The sequence below is a fragment of the Canis lupus genome, unplaced genomic scaffold (genome assembly GCF_011100685.1).
Source record: "Canis lupus familiaris isolate Mischka breed German Shepherd unplaced genomic scaffold, alternate assembly UU_Cfam_GSD_1.0 chrUn_S1688H1882, whole genome shotgun sequence".
Lineage (NCBI taxonomy): Eukaryota > Metazoa > Chordata > Mammalia > Carnivora > Canidae > Canis > Canis lupus.
The window spans coordinates 8,535-28,645 of record NW_023330535.1 but is presented as its reverse complement, the minus strand read 5'-3'; the positions used below and the strand labels follow the sequence as shown (position 1 = coordinate 28,645).

The following is a 20,111-nucleotide window of genomic DNA, read 5'->3' as shown; positions in this document are numbered from 1 at the left end:
TGTAGCCATCCTAGTAGGTATGAGGTGGTATTAGTGGCTTTGACTTGCATTTCCGTGATGATGAGTGACGTTGAACATCTTTTTATTTGCTTATTGGCCATTAGTATATCTTCTTTGGAGAGATGTCTATTCAGAATCTTTGCCATTATTTATTATTCAGTGGTAAGAATTCTTTATATATTCTATATAGAAGTACCCTATCTGATATGTGATTTCACCTGTACTTATTTTATCTGTTATCTTATTTTTTGTCCTGTCCATTAGAATGCAAGCTCCTGAACAGGAGAGAGGCTGTGTGTGCCTTTCCCCCTTCCATCTCCAGTGCATATCAGATACAAAATAAATATGAAGGAATGGATGGCCACACAACCATGTGCACAGTAGTTCTTGGACCTTCTGGCTACCACCTGGGCAAAGCACCAGTTGGGCCAGTTCCCAATGGAAATAGGACCAAAAATGGCCTATACTCAGCAAATTGGTCTCTAATAGTAGTACCTACCCAGAATCAATTCCCATTGATCCTCCCTCAAAATAGAACCCTGGACTTTTTCTAGCATCTACTCCACCTCCACATGGCCCATGGGACACCATCTCCCCCATTCTCTTTTTTTTAAGATTTTACTTATTTATTCATGAGAAACACAGAGAGAGAGGCAGAGACACAGGCAGAGGGAGAAGCAGACTCCATGCAGGGAGCCCGATGCGGGACTCAATCCTGTGACTACATGCCCTAAGCGGAAGGCAGACACTCAACCACTGAGCCACCAAGCATCCCATCTCCCCCATTCTAGAAGTTGGTCCTGCTAGTCTAAACCAAACATCATAAACCTATTCCTCTTGGTTGATGAATGATACAAGAACCCAGGTTTAATCCTGGTTTAGCTTTGCCCTTGCTATGGTTACCAGTTCATAGGAGGGCAGATAATTGTACTGATCCAATCAGACTGAAGAAAAACTTCCATGTCTAGGAGAGATAGATGCATGTTGCCTCAGCTGCTGCTGGTAACCAACTTGCAACTAGGAGGGAGACCAGCCAAAGGGCAAGGCAAACACACAGAGAAAAGGTAGGGCCAAGAGAATCCCACAGAAAGTAGAAGCCCTGATCATACCATGCCTAGAGCCTGCCCAGCCTCTGAACTACCTATTACCTAATATAACAAATTTCCTTATTGTTGAGGCTGGTTTGAGTGAATAATGAGCAGGGATTTTGTTTCTTCCTAGCTGAGAGCATCATAATTGATACTCCAATAATCCTGGTATAGACAGTCTGCATTTTAGGGAACCTGTTTCTCATGTGACAATCTCAACAATAACTCTTATTAATCATACAACACTAAGCCTCAAGCTCAATGTAGACTTCCAAAGAGGTTCCTAAACCAAGAATCCATTATGTGATAGCCCGAGATGCATCCCTATCCCGAGAGGCATATGGTTTAGAAGAGGCAAGTTCCCTTTTCCCAAACCTGCCAAAAAAGGGCGGGAGTTTAAAAATAAGGACAATGACCCTATCTTAGTCTAGGAGACAACAGTTAGGGTAACCTAAACCCTGATATGTCCTGTGTGCGGATACTTAGAGATTTTGCCTTTGAAAAGCCAAAAAGGACAGAGGGTCCCTGCCTCCACTTGCCCCCTCTGGTTTTTTTGGCCTGACTCTGACTCCCGAGCCCGATGGATACCACTGAGCTGGACACTTTTTCCAGAGGTCTATTTGTAATCACTGGAGTTCCTCGAACTAAGCATCTACATTCCACAGTAATTCAGTGTGTAGGCCATACCTCATACCGATGTCTGTGTCTTTCTTCTATAAAAGGAACATCACCATAAAGTTTCCCTGTAAAGATACAAGAGTGAAATTAATATCAAGGTAATCAGCTTTGGAACCACATCCAGAACATATGTGTGGAGGATGTCTCTTTGATCTCTATCCATATGTCAGAGGCCTAAAAATTACCTGGACTCCAGACAGTAATCTAGATTTTCTTCTAGAAAAGCAATAGCTTCTCTGAAACCCTGAAGCAATTCTCAAGTAAGCCATCACGACTGCATAAAGGGAAGCCCTCTGCTACACAAGTCCACCATGGAGTCCAACAGACATGCCCTCCTTTCCTACACCTGCCTGCAGTACTGAGAGACGGAGTAACGTTGGCACCACCGCTCCTATGCAGATTCCTTTTTTTTTTTTTAAAGATTTTATTTATTTATTCATAGAGACACAGAGAGAGAATGAGAGGCAGAGACACAGGCAGAGGGAGAAGCAGGCTCCATGCAGAGAGCCCGACGTGGGACTTGATCCAGGGTCTCCAGGATCACACCCCGGGCTGCAGGCAGCACTAAACCGCTGCGCCACTGGGGCTGCCCTCCTATGCAGATTCCTAACAGGGCTCACGTTACAAAAGAAGAAAATGAAACCAAAGGAATGGAAATGAAACAGAAGGACTTGCCCAAAGCCCCACCCCACTAGCTGCACAGTTTGATCTTGAGCCCAGGCCCCCTCACACCTGGTCCATGCTTTCTCCACCACCCCAGCTGCCTCTGTGTATTGGCCAAATTGGTTTACACCCTGCCTTTAAAATATGCCTGTCCTTTGACTCTAAAAATTCGACCTCTATGAATTTACCCCAGAAAATAGAAACAAAGACAGTTTACCACAAAGATGTGCACTACTACATTACTTAACAGCGAACAATTGGAAACAGACTGAGCAGCAGGACTAGAGGACTGCTAGGTTAAATGAGAGGATTCTTTTTTTTTTTTTAACACCAATGATTCGTTCTTTTTTTTTTTTTTTTAAGATTTCTTTTATTTATTCATGAGAGACACACAGAGAGAGAGGCAGAGACACAGGCAGAGGGAGAAGCAGGCTCCATGCAGGGAGCCCGACTTGAGACTCAATCCAGGGTCTCCAGGATCACGCCCTGAGACAAAGGCAGGCCTTCAACCGCTGAGCCACCCAGGGATCCCAGACACCAAGGATTCTTAACCAGGAGTGCGTGGCTGATGATCGTGTGTTGCTAAAACATGCCCGTGTCACTGTGGGTGTTGCAGCCCAGAGTGAGGCACGTTGGGCACGACCTCTTTGGCAACAGGCACGGCAATGACTGGGCTGTCCAGTGACTGCAGTGTCAGGTGGATAGGAATGGCTGCCGTCACAGGACCCTTCTCAAGAATAGGCCCCACCGGATCACGTGGGGAAGCAGGATGGCACTACCATCACATGGGTGATGGCACTGGAGCAATGGGAGGGGCCAACAGCCATTCCCTCGGCACCAGCCCTCATGACGCAGACCCCTGGCACACACCCAAGGGAGGAGAAGACCTGCCAACGGCGCTGGAACTCATCGTCCAACTCCAACAGAATCAGCAGCCGTGCTTGGATCAGTAGGCAGGGGATTATCAGACTATAAGATGTCACAAGGCTGAGGAGCAGGATGTTTCAACCAAGAGAGACCAAATGCTTCATGTCTCCTTTGAGCTTTTGACTTGGATAAAGAAAGCGCACCCCGGTTATGCTCTCATATGACCCCATATGATCATTGATCACGACTGAACTTCTATTTTGCAATTTTGTCCATATAGACACAGCTCTTTCGGGATAATGTTAATAACAGTGAATATTTACCACATGCATTTGAGGAAAATTGGAAATATTGGGGATAGGGAGCTACTCTGGGAGAGCTCCAACACGCCACTGAAAGGGGGGGTCATTCAAGACTGAGCCTTTGTTCTCAAACTATTGGTTCATAAAAATGAAAGGAAAAATGGAAACTAAAAGCACAATAATGTCCCATTGGAAAAAACAGAAGCATATGTATCATTGTGAAGCTACAAGAAAAATCATTTGAAAGCTCTGGACCAGGGACGCCTGGGTGTCTCAGCGGCTGAATATCTGCCTTTGGCCCAGGGCGTGATCCTGGGGTCCCTGGATCGAGTCCCACATCAGGCTCCCTGCAGGGAGCCTGCTTCTCCCTCTGCCTGTGTCTCTGCCTCTCTCTCCCTCTCTCTCTCTCTCTGTGTCTCTCTCATGAATAAATAAATAAAATCTTAAAAAAAAAAAAAAAAAGCTCTGGACCTAACTTTGAGAGGATCCTGATTCCCTTATGACCTCTGACTTCGTGACTGAGCTTTTCTTCCTATGGTCCAAAACTTCTCTGCTTTCTCCATTACAATGGATGAGTAAGAAATCCAACAGTAGCCTGCCAATATTAACAGATGGTGATGAAAAATATAACAAACATCTCCAAATTAGGATATAAGGAATTCTATCTTTGAGTCATCAGGACTAGCAGGATATGGTACAACATTTTGAAACTGTATGGCCTGTGCATACTGCCTGACTTAAGGCAAATTTGGGGTTTGCTAAGATATCTCAAAGGTGACAGGAAGATAGGGGTGGTGTAGTGACTCTGGAACCAGACTACCTGGCTCTAAATTGCACTACACCATTTAAAGGATGTGTGGCTTGGGCAAATTATTTCACCTCTCTGCCTCAGCTTTTTCATCTGTAAGATGGGCATTATGATAGTCTTATTTCGTAGAGTTGTTGTAAGGATTAAACAAAGCACTTGGGACACCTGGGAGGCTCAGTTGGTTGGCCATTTGCCTTCGGCTCAGGTCATGATCCCAAAGTCCTGGGATCGAATCCCACATCGGGCTCCCTGCTGAGCAGGGAGCCTGCATCTCCCTCTCCCTCTGCTGCTCCCCCTACTTGTGCGCTCTCTCTCTCTCTCTCTCTCGGTCAAATAAATAAATAAAATCTTGAAAGAAAGAACGAACTTAGAACAGTAAGTAAACCATGTGATTGCTATTGTTATCTCTAGACTATGAAACCTAAGTGGAAAGAATGGAAGCCAGAACATAAGCTCTACAAGATAATGGACAAGATAAGGACCCAAGCCCTCAATTCTTGCAACCAGTGTAAACTACTTGCTACATAAGCAAGTAGATGAAAAAAATATATATTTCTCTAATGAATGGAGGAGCATTCTCTCTCTCTCTCCCATATATATATATGATATATAATGAAACATGTTTTCAGAACTTTGGAAATATTGTTTTGTGCACTCAAATTCTTACCTGATCACATATATGTATCTGTCAAGAATGAATTTACAAAACTAATCTATTGCCATATCCATGAAAAAAAATTTAAATTTCCTTTATAACTATATGTTGAGAATCAGCTCAGAATGTGACTAGTCCAATTTTATTTGAAAACACCTTAAAAACAAAATAAAACCAAGAATGCTCATTCCAGGGCCCTGGCCCCAGGAATTCTGATTTGGTTACTCTCAGGAGAGTACCTGGGCATGTGGTTTTTTACAAAGCACCACCAGTGACTCCCTGTGGATTCCGAATTAGGAGCCATGGATCCACACTGTGGCTGAAAGTGCTTTAGGTGGACAATCAGTGACAAGTCAAGACACGAGCTGCTACTGAACGTAGGGCATCTCTAGGTGTGGAGTGAGAGGACTGAGGGATAGATCCACCATGTTGTGAGGAGTGGTTCTTTGGATGGATTTATCAAGCACACGTGCCATGCGATGATCTTAGGCACGGGCAAAATCCTGAACAAAATGACACAGTCTTCTTTCTATCCTAGTCTTTCTCGAGACAAAATCAAATGCAACAAAGATTAACTGCGCACAAGCTTAATGTTCACTTAAGAATCAAGTGGTGGAAAAAAAAAAAAAGAATCAAGTGGGGGAAACTTCAAAAAAAGAAAGAAAAAGAAAGAAAAAGAAAGAAAGAAGAAAAGAAAAGAAAAGAAAAGAAAAGAAAAGAAAAGAAAAAAGAAAAGAAAGAAAAGAAAAGAAAAGAAAAGAAAAGAAAAGAAAAAAGAAAAGAAAAGAAAAGAAAAGAAAAGAAAAGAAAAGAAAGGAAAAGAAAAGAAAAGAAAGGAAAAGAAAAGAAGTAAGGGGTGGGGGGTGCCGCCTGGGTGGCTCAGTCAGTTAAGTGGCTGCCTTTGGCTCGGGTCAGGATCCCAGGGTCCTGGGATCGAGTCCCTTGTAGGGTTCCCTGCTCAGCAGGGGATCTGCTTCTCCCTCTCCCCCTGCTATTTCCCCTGCTCGTGCTCTCTCTCTCTCTCTCAAATAAGTAAAATATTTTGAAAAATGAAAAATAAAAAATAAAAATAAAAGAAGCGAGTGTCAGCAAAGCTTTAAAGAAAGGCAACTGATAGAAGTCTCGGGATCCATAAAATGCCCCCAATGTAAGCATCAAGACACCAATACTGTGTACAATAGGGTTCTGAGAAATAAAAACACTGCAAATTCCCTCCATCTCCTTCTCTAATTTGCTTATTCTGTCTCATACATGATATATTTTGAACCCACGCACATGATGTATTTTTAACCCACGCACGGTCCTGTCCACCCCCACCCACCTATTAGTAATGCTAGCAACTGAATGTGATTTACTTTTCTCTCCTTTTCAGAGCCAAAATCTCCCCTTCAAAAAGCTATAGAAAGCTAACAGGCAGAAGCAACCCAAATGTCCAGGGACAGAAACTGGATGAACAAAAATGGTCCATCCACACAATGGAATATTATTCAGCCTTCAATAGGAAGGAAATCCTGACCATACTACAACATGGATAAACCTTCAGGGCATTATACTAAGTGAAATACGCCAGTCACAAAAAGACAAATACTGGATGATTCCATTTATACAGGGTCCTTAAAGTAGTCAAATTCATAGAGACAGAGAGCAGAATGCTGGTTGCCAAGGGCTGCAGCGCGGGGAATAGAAAGTTGTTAAATGGTTGCAGAGTTTCAGTTTTGCAAGATGAAAAAGTTCTGGAGATTGGTTGCACAGCAACGTAAATATGCTTAACACTACTGAATTGTATGCTTAAACATGGTTAGGACAGTAAATTTGATGGGGTTTTTTGTTTAAAGATTTTTATTTATTTATTCATAAGAGACACACAGAGAGAGAGAGAGAGAGAGAGAGAGAGAGAGAGAGAGAGAGGCAGAGACACAGGCAGAGGGAGAAGCAGGCTCCATGCAGGGAGCCCGATGTAGGACTCGATCCCGGGTCCCCAGAACCACGCCCTGGGCCCAAGGCAGGCGCTCAACCACTGAGCCACCCAGGGATCCCCACAATTAAAATTTTTAAAAGTAGAGGCACTTGGGTGGCTCAGTGGTTGAACGTCTGCCTTCAACTCAGAGCCTGATCCCAGGGTCCCAGGATCCAGTCCCGCATCAGGCTCCCTGCATGGAGCCTACTTCTCCCTCTGCCTGTGTCTCTGCCTCTTTCTCTCTCTCTCTCTGTCTCAAGAATAAAAGAATAAAATCTTTTTTACAAAATTTAAAAAGTAAAAGTTAAAAAAACCCCTTCCTGCCCCCACCACTTCCCTCTTCCCTGACTTACCCTTCATGCAAACCTCCCATCCACATCCTTTGCAACTTGGCTTTTGCTCCTGTTATTTTACAGAACTGCTCTCAAAACCCCAGCAGAGGGGTCTTCAGTTGGGACCTGAGTAACTCCTTTCCCCATCAATGACCTCTGTTCCTCTGTGCATCCTCCCTGCCCCATGTACTAGCTCTTCATCCTCAACTGGGACACTTGCTCAGAATTGTACCCTCCCTTCTTCCCCCACTTTCACTCCTGAAAGCCATCACCCACATGCTGTTGACTCCCATTTTGTATCTTCTGATCCTTATCTTTCACCTGGGCTCCACATTTCCTACTTCCAGGGGACTAGAAGAAATCATCCAGGGCAGGTACAAAAGGTAAGATCATTCACTACCTGATGGGCTCTGTTCCCTTTCCCCTCGGCAGAAGTGCCTTGCCTTTGCCCAAACATCTTTTAACTGCTGCACCAATGTCTTCATTTGACCCACTTTTAAGACTCCCCTGAACCGTGCCCTGTGCTAATTAAGCACTACAAGGGCACTACAAGGGCTAGAGTTCTCTCCATTATGTGCAAGGGTTTGCCGGTATTTGTCCATCTCAGAGATAGGCTGCCCAGGGTACGGATATTTGGTGTATTTGACTCGCATGGTGTTGGCAAACACACTGTTTTAAAGCTTTGAGTAAGTTGCCAACATTTAGAAACCAGGAGATTTCTTATAAAACTCCAGGTTTCGGGCAGCCCGGGTAGCTCAGCGGTTTAGCACCACCTTCAGCCCAGGGCCTGATCCTGGAGACCCGGAATCGAGTCCCACATCGGGCTCCCTGCATGGAGCCTGCTTCTCCTTCTGCCTGTGTCTCCTTCTGCCTGTGTCTCTGCCTCTCTCTCTGTGTCTCTCGTGAATAAATAAATAAAATCTTAAAAAAAAAAAACAAACCCTCCAAGTTTCCAGAATCTCCTGAAACTTTAGAAGACTGATGATAGTGAATCCACAGTTCTTCATGCAACTATCAGTTTTAGCAGTTAGTTGCTACTTTGATGGGTCAAGTGCTGGTCAATTTGCCCCAGTCCCCACCACTCCCTATCACCCGGGTAACTCTAAGGCCTGATGTAGCTGCCACTGAGTGTTGAGCTTAAGCTGTGGCATTTCTTACATCTGCCTGTTCAACTCGTTTACATTCCCAAGCCCAGTCCCACTGGCCCAGCTGCTCAGTCTGATGTTGATTCAGTGCATGCGTCCCTCCTCAAGCCAAGCATGTGGTTGCAGATTGGCTTTCAGAAGCCAGAGGTGGGGTGTTCACTTTCTGCACTCCCTGCTCTTCTCCCCCGAAACCCCCCTCCTGAAATCTGTGGAGCTCTGTCTTGGGGATCTCAGCACAAGGCAGCTTTGAGCTCTGAGAGTTGTTTGGGTCTTTCTATTCCCTCTTTAATTAAGGTCCAGCTATTTGGTATAGGGAGGGGGTTAAGAGTTCAGGCTCAGATATCAGCTGAGTGAGTTTCTAACAAATGACTTGAGCTGGCTAAGATGCCTCTCTCTGTCTCATGCAAAATGTGACCGGGTCCTGGGGGTGTTGAAAGGAATAACTGAAACAATGTGCAGAACGTCCTCATCACTGATGCTTAGAAAGTGCACAGTCGGGACCAACCATTATCTTTCTCCTATTTATTACTTTTGGATTTTGGTATACTGTTTCTTCAGTTTTTTTGTTTTTTGGGTTTTAAAGATTTTATTTATTTATTCCTGAGAGACACAAGAGAGGCAGAGACATAGGCAGAGGGAGAAGCAGGCTCCACGCAGGGAGCCCGATGTGGGACTCGATCCCAGGACGCCGGGATCACGCCCTGAGCCAAAGGCAGACACTCAACCACTGAGCCACCCAGATGCCCCCATTTCTTCAATTTTTATAAAACATCTCATTTCTTTTAAGCCTCTAGACTCCTCCTCTTCCCCTAATTTTATTTTTCATGATCTGCTTTTATCTCAATTTGCTATATAAAAATGCTAATTTTCTATTTTTAAAATGTGAATCCTTGCCTTTAACTCTACATTACAGTGCTACATTCTTTTCATTGCTTGTATCTCTTTCCCCCACCCTGACTTAGTATTCTTATCCCATTTTTAGCATCTCTTTTCTTAGATTTTTTTGTATGCTTCTCCTAGTCCATATCAGCAGGTAGGGAACAAGGAGACTGGACTAGAGGGACTGGAGAGAACCTGTAAGGCAGGGGGATGTCTTTTCCTTGGGCTCACCTTTTCTCCCCTCTTGCTGCCCTACTGGACCCCATTCTCTTTTTTATAGTATATTCTTTTAAAAAATTGTTTTTAGGGATCCCTGGGTGGCGCAGCGGTTTAGCGCCTGCCTTTGGCTCAGGGCACGATCCTGGAGACCCGGGATCGAATCCCACATCGGGCTCCCGGTGCATGGAGCCTGCTTCTCCCTCTGCCTGTGTCTCTGCCTCTCTCTCTCTCTCTCTCACTGTGTGCCTATCATAAATAAATAAAATTTAAAAAAAAAAAAATTGTTTTTATTTGAGTATAGCTGACATACAATGTTACATTCATTTCAAGTGTACGACATAGTGATTCAGTATCTCTGTAAGTTATGCCGTGCTCACCGCAGGCGAAGCTCCCATCTGTCACTATATGACACCATTACAATACCCCGACTATATTCCCGATATCTTTTATTCCCATGACTTAACTGGAAGCCTCGATCCCCCACTCCCCTTCACTCATGTTGCCCATCCCCCATGTCCTCCTCCCCTCTGACAATCATCAGTTTGTGTTTTTTGTATTTATAGATACGATTCTGCTTCTCATTTATTTATTCATTTGTTTTGTTTTTTAGATTCCACATATGAGTCAAATCATATGGTATCTGTCTTTCTCAGTCCGACTTACATCACTTAGCATGATACCCTCTAGGCCCATCCTTGTTGTTGTAAACGGCAAGATCTCGTCTTTTTTTTTTTTTACGGCTGAGTAATATTCCAATGTGTGTGTGTGTGTGTGTGTATGTGTGTGTACACCACAGCTTCTTTATGCATTCATCTATCAATGCACACTTGAGTTGCTTCCATATCTTGGCTATTGTAAATAATGCTAAATAAAGATAGAGGTGCATATTATTATTATTATTATTATTTGAGCTCGTGTTTTCATTTTCTTTGGGTAAATTCCCAGTAGTGGAATTGCTGGATCATATGGTATTTCTATTTTTTACTTTTTGAGGAACCTCCATACTGTTTTCCACAGCGGCTGTGCCAATAGTGGGACCCCATTCTTAATACTAACTCATACCCAGAGCTTTGAGAGACTTATGGGTCTTATTGTAATTGTATTGACAATACACCCTTCACATTAACGATCCTAACAGCCACATTTGAATAGTGCTTTTTTTCTGTACCAGACACTGAAGGACCCACATGTATAACTGATTTCACCCTCACAAGAACCCCATGAGGCAGGAGCCATCCTGCTGTCCGTTTTACAGATGCGGAAACTGCAGTGTAGTTGCAGCTCAATAAGTAGCTCCACAGCCAGGAACTGAGAGCTGGGGCTGGAAGGGACTCCAGGGGGGCACTGTGGCTGGGTTGTTAACCACCCCACTAGTTTCCACGGGTGAAGTGCTCAGCAAACAGCCAGTCCAGTAACGGACATAGAAATGCCTCCTGTCGTTATGATTGAAGGAGCTGTTTTTTTGTTTTTTGTTTTTTATTTTTATTTTTTTAAGATTTTATTTATTTATTCATGAGAGAGACAGAGACACAGGCAGAGGGAGAAGCAGGCTCCATGCAGGGAGCCCGATGTGGGACTTGATCCCGGGTCTCCAGGATCATGCCCTGGGCCAAAGGCAGCGCTAAACCACTGGGCCACCTAGGCTGCCCTTGAAGGAGCTGTTTTATGTCCCAGATCTGGGAGCCCCCATATCCACAAATACACCTTAGTGAGTGGTTTCCCCAGCAAAAGGCAAGAAGGAAAGGGAAGAGAGCTACCCTGCAGTGCAGACCATCAGCAGGGAGGCGGGGAGGCTCTCCAGCTGGCACATTCCACTCAGGAGACGCACCACACCCCCTTCCCCTTGGTCTCAGCACTTTCAGCGTCCCTAAATCCCTGGTGACCTCTTTTAAATTGTTTTGTAAATCACCTCATTAACCGAGCCAAGGCTTTTTTGTATGGCATAATTATTTTCTTATACTTCCTAACAATCTCATCACACCAGGAACTAGAATCTGTTTTTCTCTACCAATGCTTTGATAAGAGATAAGAAAGCAAAAGCAATTTTTCTAGCCCGTGAAAATTTGTTCCACTGTACCCCCCTTTCCCTTCAGTTCTTTCAAATTTGAGATTGACCACGCCGCCTTCCAAGCCATGAATTTGTCCCAGACCCTTAACACTGGGACTCACTCAATACCTTCCTAGTTGGCCTGTTGCCTGTTCTCTCAGAACAAAAACCCTTTTCACTTACAATACAGCAGAACCAAGTGTTTTAGCCAAGTCCTCCTTATAATGAGGAAGTGCAGAGACGATTCCCAAAAGGCATCGAGCCTTTTCCTAAAGCATTCCCCTTCCACTTGCCATGGCCTCCCCCAGGCCCAAGGCTGGCACACTCCCTGCCAGCAGCGTCCTGAACGGCTCTCCCCAGCCTCCACTGCCCGCTGACATCTGCCTTTGTCAAGTTTCACTGTCCCCTTGTCTGCTCTAAGGATGAGGGTCTTCTCAGAACTCTGATGGGAAGTCACCATGGCCTCGTCTCCCCTTGGACGCACTCCACTGAAGAGGGCTTCTAATTCCTTCCAAAATGTTATGCCACATTCTCCACTGGACTGGACACCCTTAACAGGCAAAATGGCATCCACCTGCTTTTAATGACCCCACAAGCCAGCGCGTGGGGTGGCCCTTTCCCTCTTCCACCAAGCCCCACCCCTAACCCCTACCCCAAGCACTCAGGTCTGCTCTGCACCCTTCAACCTTTGCAGCATTCCTGTTTCTAAAGGCAAGAGCTCCCTAACCATTTGGGTGTTGGTTTAGAGGACAGAGTTTCTCAAACTGCATATCAAATATGGGATTGCTTTTAATTGAGTTTACCCTAGCATTCCTGCCATTGCATATACACACCGGATTATACAATATTAAAACATGCTACTTGCATGGTCTGAAAAACATATTCTTTCTCGTCAGTGGCAGTTAGGTTTGAAAATCACATTTACTTAGCACAGACAAAGACATGCTTCCTTTCCTGGATCTCTCAGCGACACGTCTGGGATCTGACCAAAAATATTAAGCCTGGGGCTGTAATATTTGGGAACCAATAACCATCAAACAAGTTGTCAGCCATCCCCTTAATGAGCTCTGAATCTTGTCTGAATTGCTTTGTACTTTACTACGTTCCCATCTCTCACACTCAGTTGAGAGCCACGAGCAAAACGATAAAGTCTATTTTTGGAGTCTCAAAACCTTCTCATAACAAAGTTCTCTGGCGTTTTCCCTGGCTCCTCTCTCATCTGAGCCCGACCTGCTCCATCTCTAACCAGACCTCTTTCTAGATTTTTCACTCTTCAAAGCATCCCATTTAATATTTACCTGCTCTGCACCATTTCTCCCTGCTTTTCAGATGTCATCTAATGAGTTAATCAACCAAGTAATGATCTCACTCTGAGACAAGTCCTGCCATCTATGTATCTGGATAAAATGGGGTTTTTTGAAAATTGAGGTGTAATTTACATGCAATGAAATATACTTATCTGAAGGGTAGAGCTGTTTAATGAGTTTAACAATAGTGAAACGTGTGGCCCTGTGGAGCCGGGGCCATCTGTTCCAGCAGAAGACTAGAAACTATGCAAGAAGAGTGGTCTGGGCCTGTTCTGACCTCCCACTGACCACGAGCTACTTCCCCTCTGTGTGCTCTGCTTCCTTGCTGAAAAATATTGATTCGGTCAAATGGCTTCTGAAAACCCTCCTGACCTTATTCTGTCACTAAATAGGATATTTAAGCAGGCAAGTGGACAGGTGAGGAGATGTCCCTGAACACTCCCCAGGAGGGTAACAGCCTCACTGCCTGGGCCTTACGCTTCATTCAGCCTGTGCTTCTTTGGTGTAGACCAGGGTTTGGCAAGCCATGGCAACTCTGAGGCAAAACAGAGTTCCCCTGGGGCAGCCCGGGTGGCTCAGCGGTTTAGCGCCGCCTTCGGCCCAGGGCCTAATCCTGGGGACCCGGGATCAAGTCCCACGTCAGGCTCCCTGCATGGAGCCTGCTTCTCCCTCTGCCTGTGTCTCTGCCTCCCTCTCTCTCTCTGTGTCTCTCATGAATAAATAAATAAAATCTTAAAAAAAAAAAAAAAAAAAACAGGGTTCCCCTGACTGTTTTTGTTCAGCCCTCAAACTTAGAATGGCTTTTATACTTTCAAATGGTTGGGAAAAAAAACAGAAGAAGATTACTATTTCATGATGTACGAAAATTACATCAAATTCACAGTGCGGCGCTCGTAAATAAAAGTTAATTGGAACATTGCCACACTCATTCATTTACATATTTGCCTATGATTGCTTTTACACTACAATGGCAGAGTTGAGCTATTGCATCAAAGACCATGTGGCCCCAGAGCTGAACATATTTACTATATGGGCTTTTACAGAAAAAGTTTATTAAGCCCTGGTTAAGGCCATTTAGGTTATAGACTTTGAGCTGGAACATCTCTCCCCTCCCATGTTTAACTGTTAGTGGGAACCTGAGCAAGTATATACACAAGAAAATCAACATTTTGAGGTGTGTGTGGGAGACTTTTCACTGTGTAGTAACGAAGAGAAATGCAAAATAAGGTACACAAATAAAAGGGCCCTTTTTGTTCTTGCTAGTAGAGCAAAAAGAAAAGTAATAAAAAAGACCAGCAAAAAGACTAGAGAAAGCAAGAACAGTACAGTAGAGCTGATGTCACTATGAACTGGTTCACCTCTTCCTTCAAACAATCCAGCAGAATTATCAGTCATAAAAGTGTTCATACCCTTTGACCTAATAGTCTGACTCCTGGAAATCTATCCTAAGGAAACAATCAAAAGAACATATACTCTGTGTCAAGACATTCGCATCAGCATTTTTCTAACAAAATGCTGGAAACAACCTGGAATGTTTAGCAATAAGAAATGAACCACTAGATTACAGTACCTAATTTAAAATATTATATGCCTAAATAATAAACACAAAGGCTAGGTACATGAAAACGTTATTCTATAACAAAAGACTACATAAAAACTAAATATGATAAAGTTTCAAAAAGATCACGAATATGCAATTAATACTAAGGTGAAGTGTTAGAGAAATGCAGTTTAGAAAGATATCTTATTTGGGAAGACCTGTGAATCAGCTTTGACAATTCCCCACACACTGTCCTTAGTCCTTTAATAAGAAAGAGCCTTTGTAGGTGAGGACAGCACACACATCCAGAACAACGAACAGGAATGAGCCTCTGAAAACATGTTTCTTTTTTTTTTTTTTTAATTTATTTATGATAGTCACAGAGAGAGAGAGGGGGGCAAAGACACAGGCAGAGGGAGAAGCAGGCTCCATGCACCAGGAGCCCGACGTGGGATTCGATCCCGGGTCTCCAGGATCGCGCCCTGGGCCAAAGGCAGGTGCCAAACCGCTGCGCCACCCAGGGATCCCAAACATGTTTCTTACAAACAGAGCAAATGATGATTACTACTTTTGTCCAAATCAATTTATGCCTGTAATCTTCACTTTAGAAAACTCAAATTCAACTAATTTCATTGCATAAGTGAAATATGCATAGCTGTCTGTATGTCAATTATGCCTCAATAAAGTGGTTAAAAAAAAAGAAAGAAGTGGGCGCCTGGGTGGCTCAGTGGTTGAGCGTCTGTCTGCCTTTGGCTCAGGGCATGATCCCAAGGTCCTGGGATCGAGTCCTGTATCAGGCTCCCTCCCATAGGCTTCTCCCTCTGCCTATGTCTCTGCCTCTCTCTGTGTGTCCCTCATGAATAAGTGGATAAAGTCTTTATTTTTATTTTTATTTTTTTTTAGTGAATGATAGATTATTTATTTATTTATTTATTTATTTATTTATTTATTTAGGAGTCATTGAAATTTATTTATTTATTTATTTATTTATTTATTCATTTTTAATTTATTTTTTATTGGTGTTCAATTTACTAACATACAGAATAACCCCCAGTGCCCGTCACCCATTCACTCCCACCCCCCGCCTGATAAAATCTTTAAAAAAAGAAAAAACAGTTCTAGTTTTCATGAACTTTAAGGAATTAACAGGTGACCAAGAAAAAAAAAGAATCTGTTCCTTATGAATATAAAAATTACAATCACTTTATTAATCCAGCAATTGTCTACCAATATCTTAAGGCTTTGTTTGGTCCTATTTCAAAGTATTCTCTTTTTCTAAAAAAAAAAAAAAAAAAAAAAAACCTTTTACTTTCCTTTATATGTATATAAAAACCTTTTACTTTCCTTTATATGTATATATATATAGCACAGGGTTCTATTTATATGAAATGTTTGAAATAGACAAACCTGTAGAGACAGATTAATGGTTGTTTAGGATGGGGTGGGGCAGGGGCAGTGATAGCTAAAGGAAACGGATTCTTTTTGAAGTGACAAAAATGTTCAAAAAGTGAGTGCAGTGGTAGTTGCACAACTCTAGGTTCAATAAAAAACAGTGAATTATATACTTCTAATAGATGAATTGTATGGTATTTAAATTATATCTCAATAAAGCTATTTAAAAAAAATTTTTTTCAGGGCACCTGGGTGGCTCAGGGGTTGTCTGCCTTTGGCTCAAGTCGTGATCCTGGGGTCCTGGGATCGAGTGCCACATCAGGCTCCCCACAAGGTGTCTGCTTCTCCCTCTGCCTATGTGTCTGCCTCTCTATGTCTTGATGAATAAATAAATAAAATCTTTAAAAAAATTTTTTCAAAGCAGCAGGCCAAAAATATTAATTAAGCAACAAGCTCTGGTAGTATGTTTAAGATTCATAAAAATCATTGACATTACTTTTATGTCTACTGTAAAGAAAAACAAACCCTAAATCAGTCTCATTTCTATCAAGACAGACCAACATTTTCAATATTTTGAACACAATGCCCTTCTTAAAAGCTTAGTACATACAATTAGCACTGAATCTTTTACAGCAGATACAATTTTAAAACATTACACTTTTCACTAACCATTTTTTGTCTCTTAGGAAATTATTTGAACAAAGTTTCAAAGTACTTGAAAACATCTGAAAGCTGAAGAACCGCTACTAATGTCCAAGAAGAGAAAAAAAATTCTTACATTCTTGAAGAAAAAAAGTCACTCGGAGAACAATAGTTTCTTATCCAGAGAAAGTAGGGAAATGTGTGTACCTTGAAACTTTTCCTTTTTAAATTTCATTCTTACTAGGAAGATTTATATTCCTTAGAAGCTGTGTATCATCCATAAAGAAGAAATTCATATTCCTGGTCTTATTCTTCTTCAAGAAGGCATTTTTCTAAGATGTACTTATCACTTCACAGGAAGGATGCTGGACACCCCAGAAACCTGGGTTCCCTTTCTGTACTTCCAGGCTTTTTGGCACCTTGCGTGTTCCCTTTCATCACACTCTTTCCACCTTTTTGGAGGCCAGCCAGGGCTGTCCTCTCTCCTGGGCACTACTGTCTCTGCAGCATCTAGCACAGTGCCTATGGCACAGAGTAGGCACTTGAGATATATTTATTAAATTGAATTCAGGGCTTTGGGACTTTTCTTACTTTAAGTTAATGCCATATAATATGTTGATCTATGAAAAAAAAGTTCCCCAAAACTTCAAATAACCTTATCGGAAGTAGAAGATGAGCAAATATCAGATGGCAAGCCATGTCATATTTTCCTCTCCCTGTGCCGAAGCTACTGAGGGAACAGAGAAATATACTTCTCAGACATAACTGCTCTCCTTCTCAGGATGTTTGTAAGTTAGTGGCTAAAACCAGTCTGATGTGAAATAATTAAACAGGGAACTGGTTTCAGTGTAATGGAGACAACAGTGGATTGGAAAGAATGGAATCGGGGCACCTGGTGCAGGGTCATCTCCAGCAGCATCAGTCAATCACAAAGCAGCCTGTTGGGCACTGGGTCGTGGAGATCAAATGAGAAGGGGCACTCCTAGGTGTTCTAAAGACCCTTCCAGGGAGAAGATTCGGGAAGCAGGAGGACCAGCCAGGGCACGAGGGTTGGTGGGGTGGGGATGTGTGGGAGGAAGCGTCACAGCACCTACAGCTACTGGAAGGGAAGCTAGAGAGGTGGAAGGGGCAGGGTGAACTCCAGAGGGCTCGGGATGTGCAGAGCCATGCCACCCATGCCCGCTGTCGTCAAACAAGCAATCAGAGAAACTTACTTAATATTGAATTTTCCGTTTTGAAAACCGTTCTTCTGATGCCCAGCCTCATGGTTCCTCCCAAATTGCCGGGGTTGTGTTCGGGCATATCGATCACCTAAGAAAACAAAACAAGGCCGGTTGTGTCATCTTATACAAATGTAATTTCCCACATTTCAAACTTTACTTTGAGAGTAATGATCATTGGGTCAGGATATTCCCTAAACAGTAAAATCTGATCATTCCCTCCAATTTTCTTATTCAAATACAGCCATGCTTTACACATCCCTCACGATATGCTTCCTTTTTGTCTCTGCTTCTCATCTTTCATTCAAATCACTTGTAAAAAATTTATCAGGAGGCTCTTTATGACCTTCCTCCTGTCATTACTCAAGCTGTCACTTCCAGGCAATGTTCACACATCAAGTCCTGGACTTCTGGGACCTCTCACTTTGGTATTCATATCCCTCCCTCAGTGCCCACTTCACTCCCTAAAGATTCTCCATAAGCAAATCTGCCAATCCTTGTGGAATAATACACCAAAAATACTTTTTTTTTTTTTTTAGAAAACCTTAGAAGGATTCCTTAAAAAGAAAGAAAGAAAGAAAGAAAGAAAGAAAGAAAGAAAGAAAGAAAGAAGAAAGTAATGTCACCCATTCTAGCACATTCTGTATGTCATAAACTTAAGGGCCACCCTGGATCTCTCCCTCTTCATCCCCCACCTCCAATTTGTCCAATCCCATCAGTTTACTCCCTCCAGACTTCCAGCATCCATCCACGGCTCCAACCACCACCCAAACCACAGCCCCTCACCCATGCTACAGCCAGAGCTTACTAAATGGCTGCCCCACGTTCACATGGTCCCAGTCCACCCTGCACACTGTAGGCAAAGTAGTTGTGGTATTTCTCCTGCTTGAATTCCTTGACTGCATGGTATCAGCCCAGCCTAGCCCTCCACTCTCACGTCCCATGACCAACCCTTGAGCTCTGGTCACTGGCCTTCCTTCCATTCCTCCAGTGCATCCACTTTCCTCCTCCCTTGGGGACTTTGCATATGTTATTTCCTCTGCCCAGAACATCTCCCATTCCCCTACCTTCTTTTCCTAAATTAAACCATCGGCAACCTTGAGATCTTAGCTCAACTATCCAAAATGAACTCCTCTGGGAGCTGATATTCGCAGGTGCCATAGTCTAGTCAGGACCCCCTATCTATGCCCCCCCCCCCCCCCCCCCCCCCCCCCCCCCCCCCCCCCCCCGGCCTACTGCACTTCCCTCAGCTCATGTCTGGAGCATGCTCTGTGTGTTAGACTGCACTCCTTGAGAGGTGGGGCAATGCTGTTTCTCTTTGCATTCCCAGCCCCTCACACCCATGGAACTGGGTATACACTGAATGAATGCATGAAGGAAGGAAGGAACTCAAGCCAAATGATTTCAGATTTTTCTTTATGATTACTTCACAGAAATTAAGAAACACGTAATTTTTATGAAAAACTCGTTCTCGTAAGTCCTTGCTGTTTTCCCAGTTCTAGTTGCCATGATCTTGTGATTTTGTTTCATCTATTGGGGTTTTTTTTGTTTGTTTTTTTTCAGATCTTATTTTTTATTTATTCATGAGAGACACAGAGGGAAGGTAGAGACATAGGCAGAGGGAGAAGCAGGGTCCCTGTGGGGAGCCTGATGTGGGACTGGATCCCAGGACCCCAGGATCACAACCTGAGCCAAAGGCAGATGCTCAACCACTGAGCCACCCAGGCATCCCTCATCTATCAGTTTTTTAAGCTGTTACAACAGACTACAGTTGAGTAAGTCAACCTGTTCTAATGGAACTGGTTCGGTTTCCTTCTCATAAAACCTTTTTTTTTTTTAATTTTTATTTATTCATGATAGTCACACACAGAGAGAGAGAGAGAGAGGCAGAAACACAGGCAGAGGGAGAAGCAGGCTCCATGCACCGGGAGCCCGATGTGGGACTCGATCCCGGGTCTCCAGGATCGCGCCCTGGGCCAAAGGCAGGCACTAAACCGCTGTGCCACCCAGGGTTCCCCATAAAACCTTTTGTTTGGTATTTTCCCCCATCCCTTAACTGTCATGTATTACTCTATGGGAAGCCTGCACAACTGGAACTTCCCAAGGTAAAAATTTTCCCAGAACTTTTATGATCTTATCAGCGCCCCAGAACTTTCTGAGCCATCTGAACCCTGCGTCTCAAGGACACTCTAAGAGTCAATGAGGAGAAGGGGTGGAGAAAAAACTCTATCACTCCCCTTGTTGGATGGAGTGCTTGGTCCTGAAGTGCTCTTGGCCTTGGCGTCTCTTTCCTATCTTCTTTGGTTGGCTAATTATGGCTAGATTAAGTATTACTGGAGTGAGGTGAGAGAGGGCATTGGCTTCCAGTTC

The 20,111-nt window shown here is 43.5% G+C and overlaps 1 protein-coding gene across 1 annotated transcript in view; it reads right to left on the bottom strand.

Annotated features, from left to right (window-relative positions):
• The window catches only part of LOC119878520 (CTP synthase 2-like), a 39,303-nt gene extending 21,446 nt beyond the window's left edge, over positions 1 to 17,857 (bottom strand). Inside the window, exons 1-2 of the mRNA XM_038589144.1 lie at positions 17,736 to 17,857; positions 1,776 to 1,831 (exon numbers count right to left, since the gene is read on the bottom strand). Of these exons, the coding sequence (XP_038445072.1) occupies positions 1,776 to 1,831; positions 17,736 to 17,823 (144 nt within the window). The 5' untranslated portion in view covers positions 17,824 to 17,857. The remainder of the gene's footprint in view (positions 1 to 1,775; positions 1,832 to 17,735) is intronic.
• Positions 17,858 to 20,111: the final 2,254 nt, after the last annotated feature.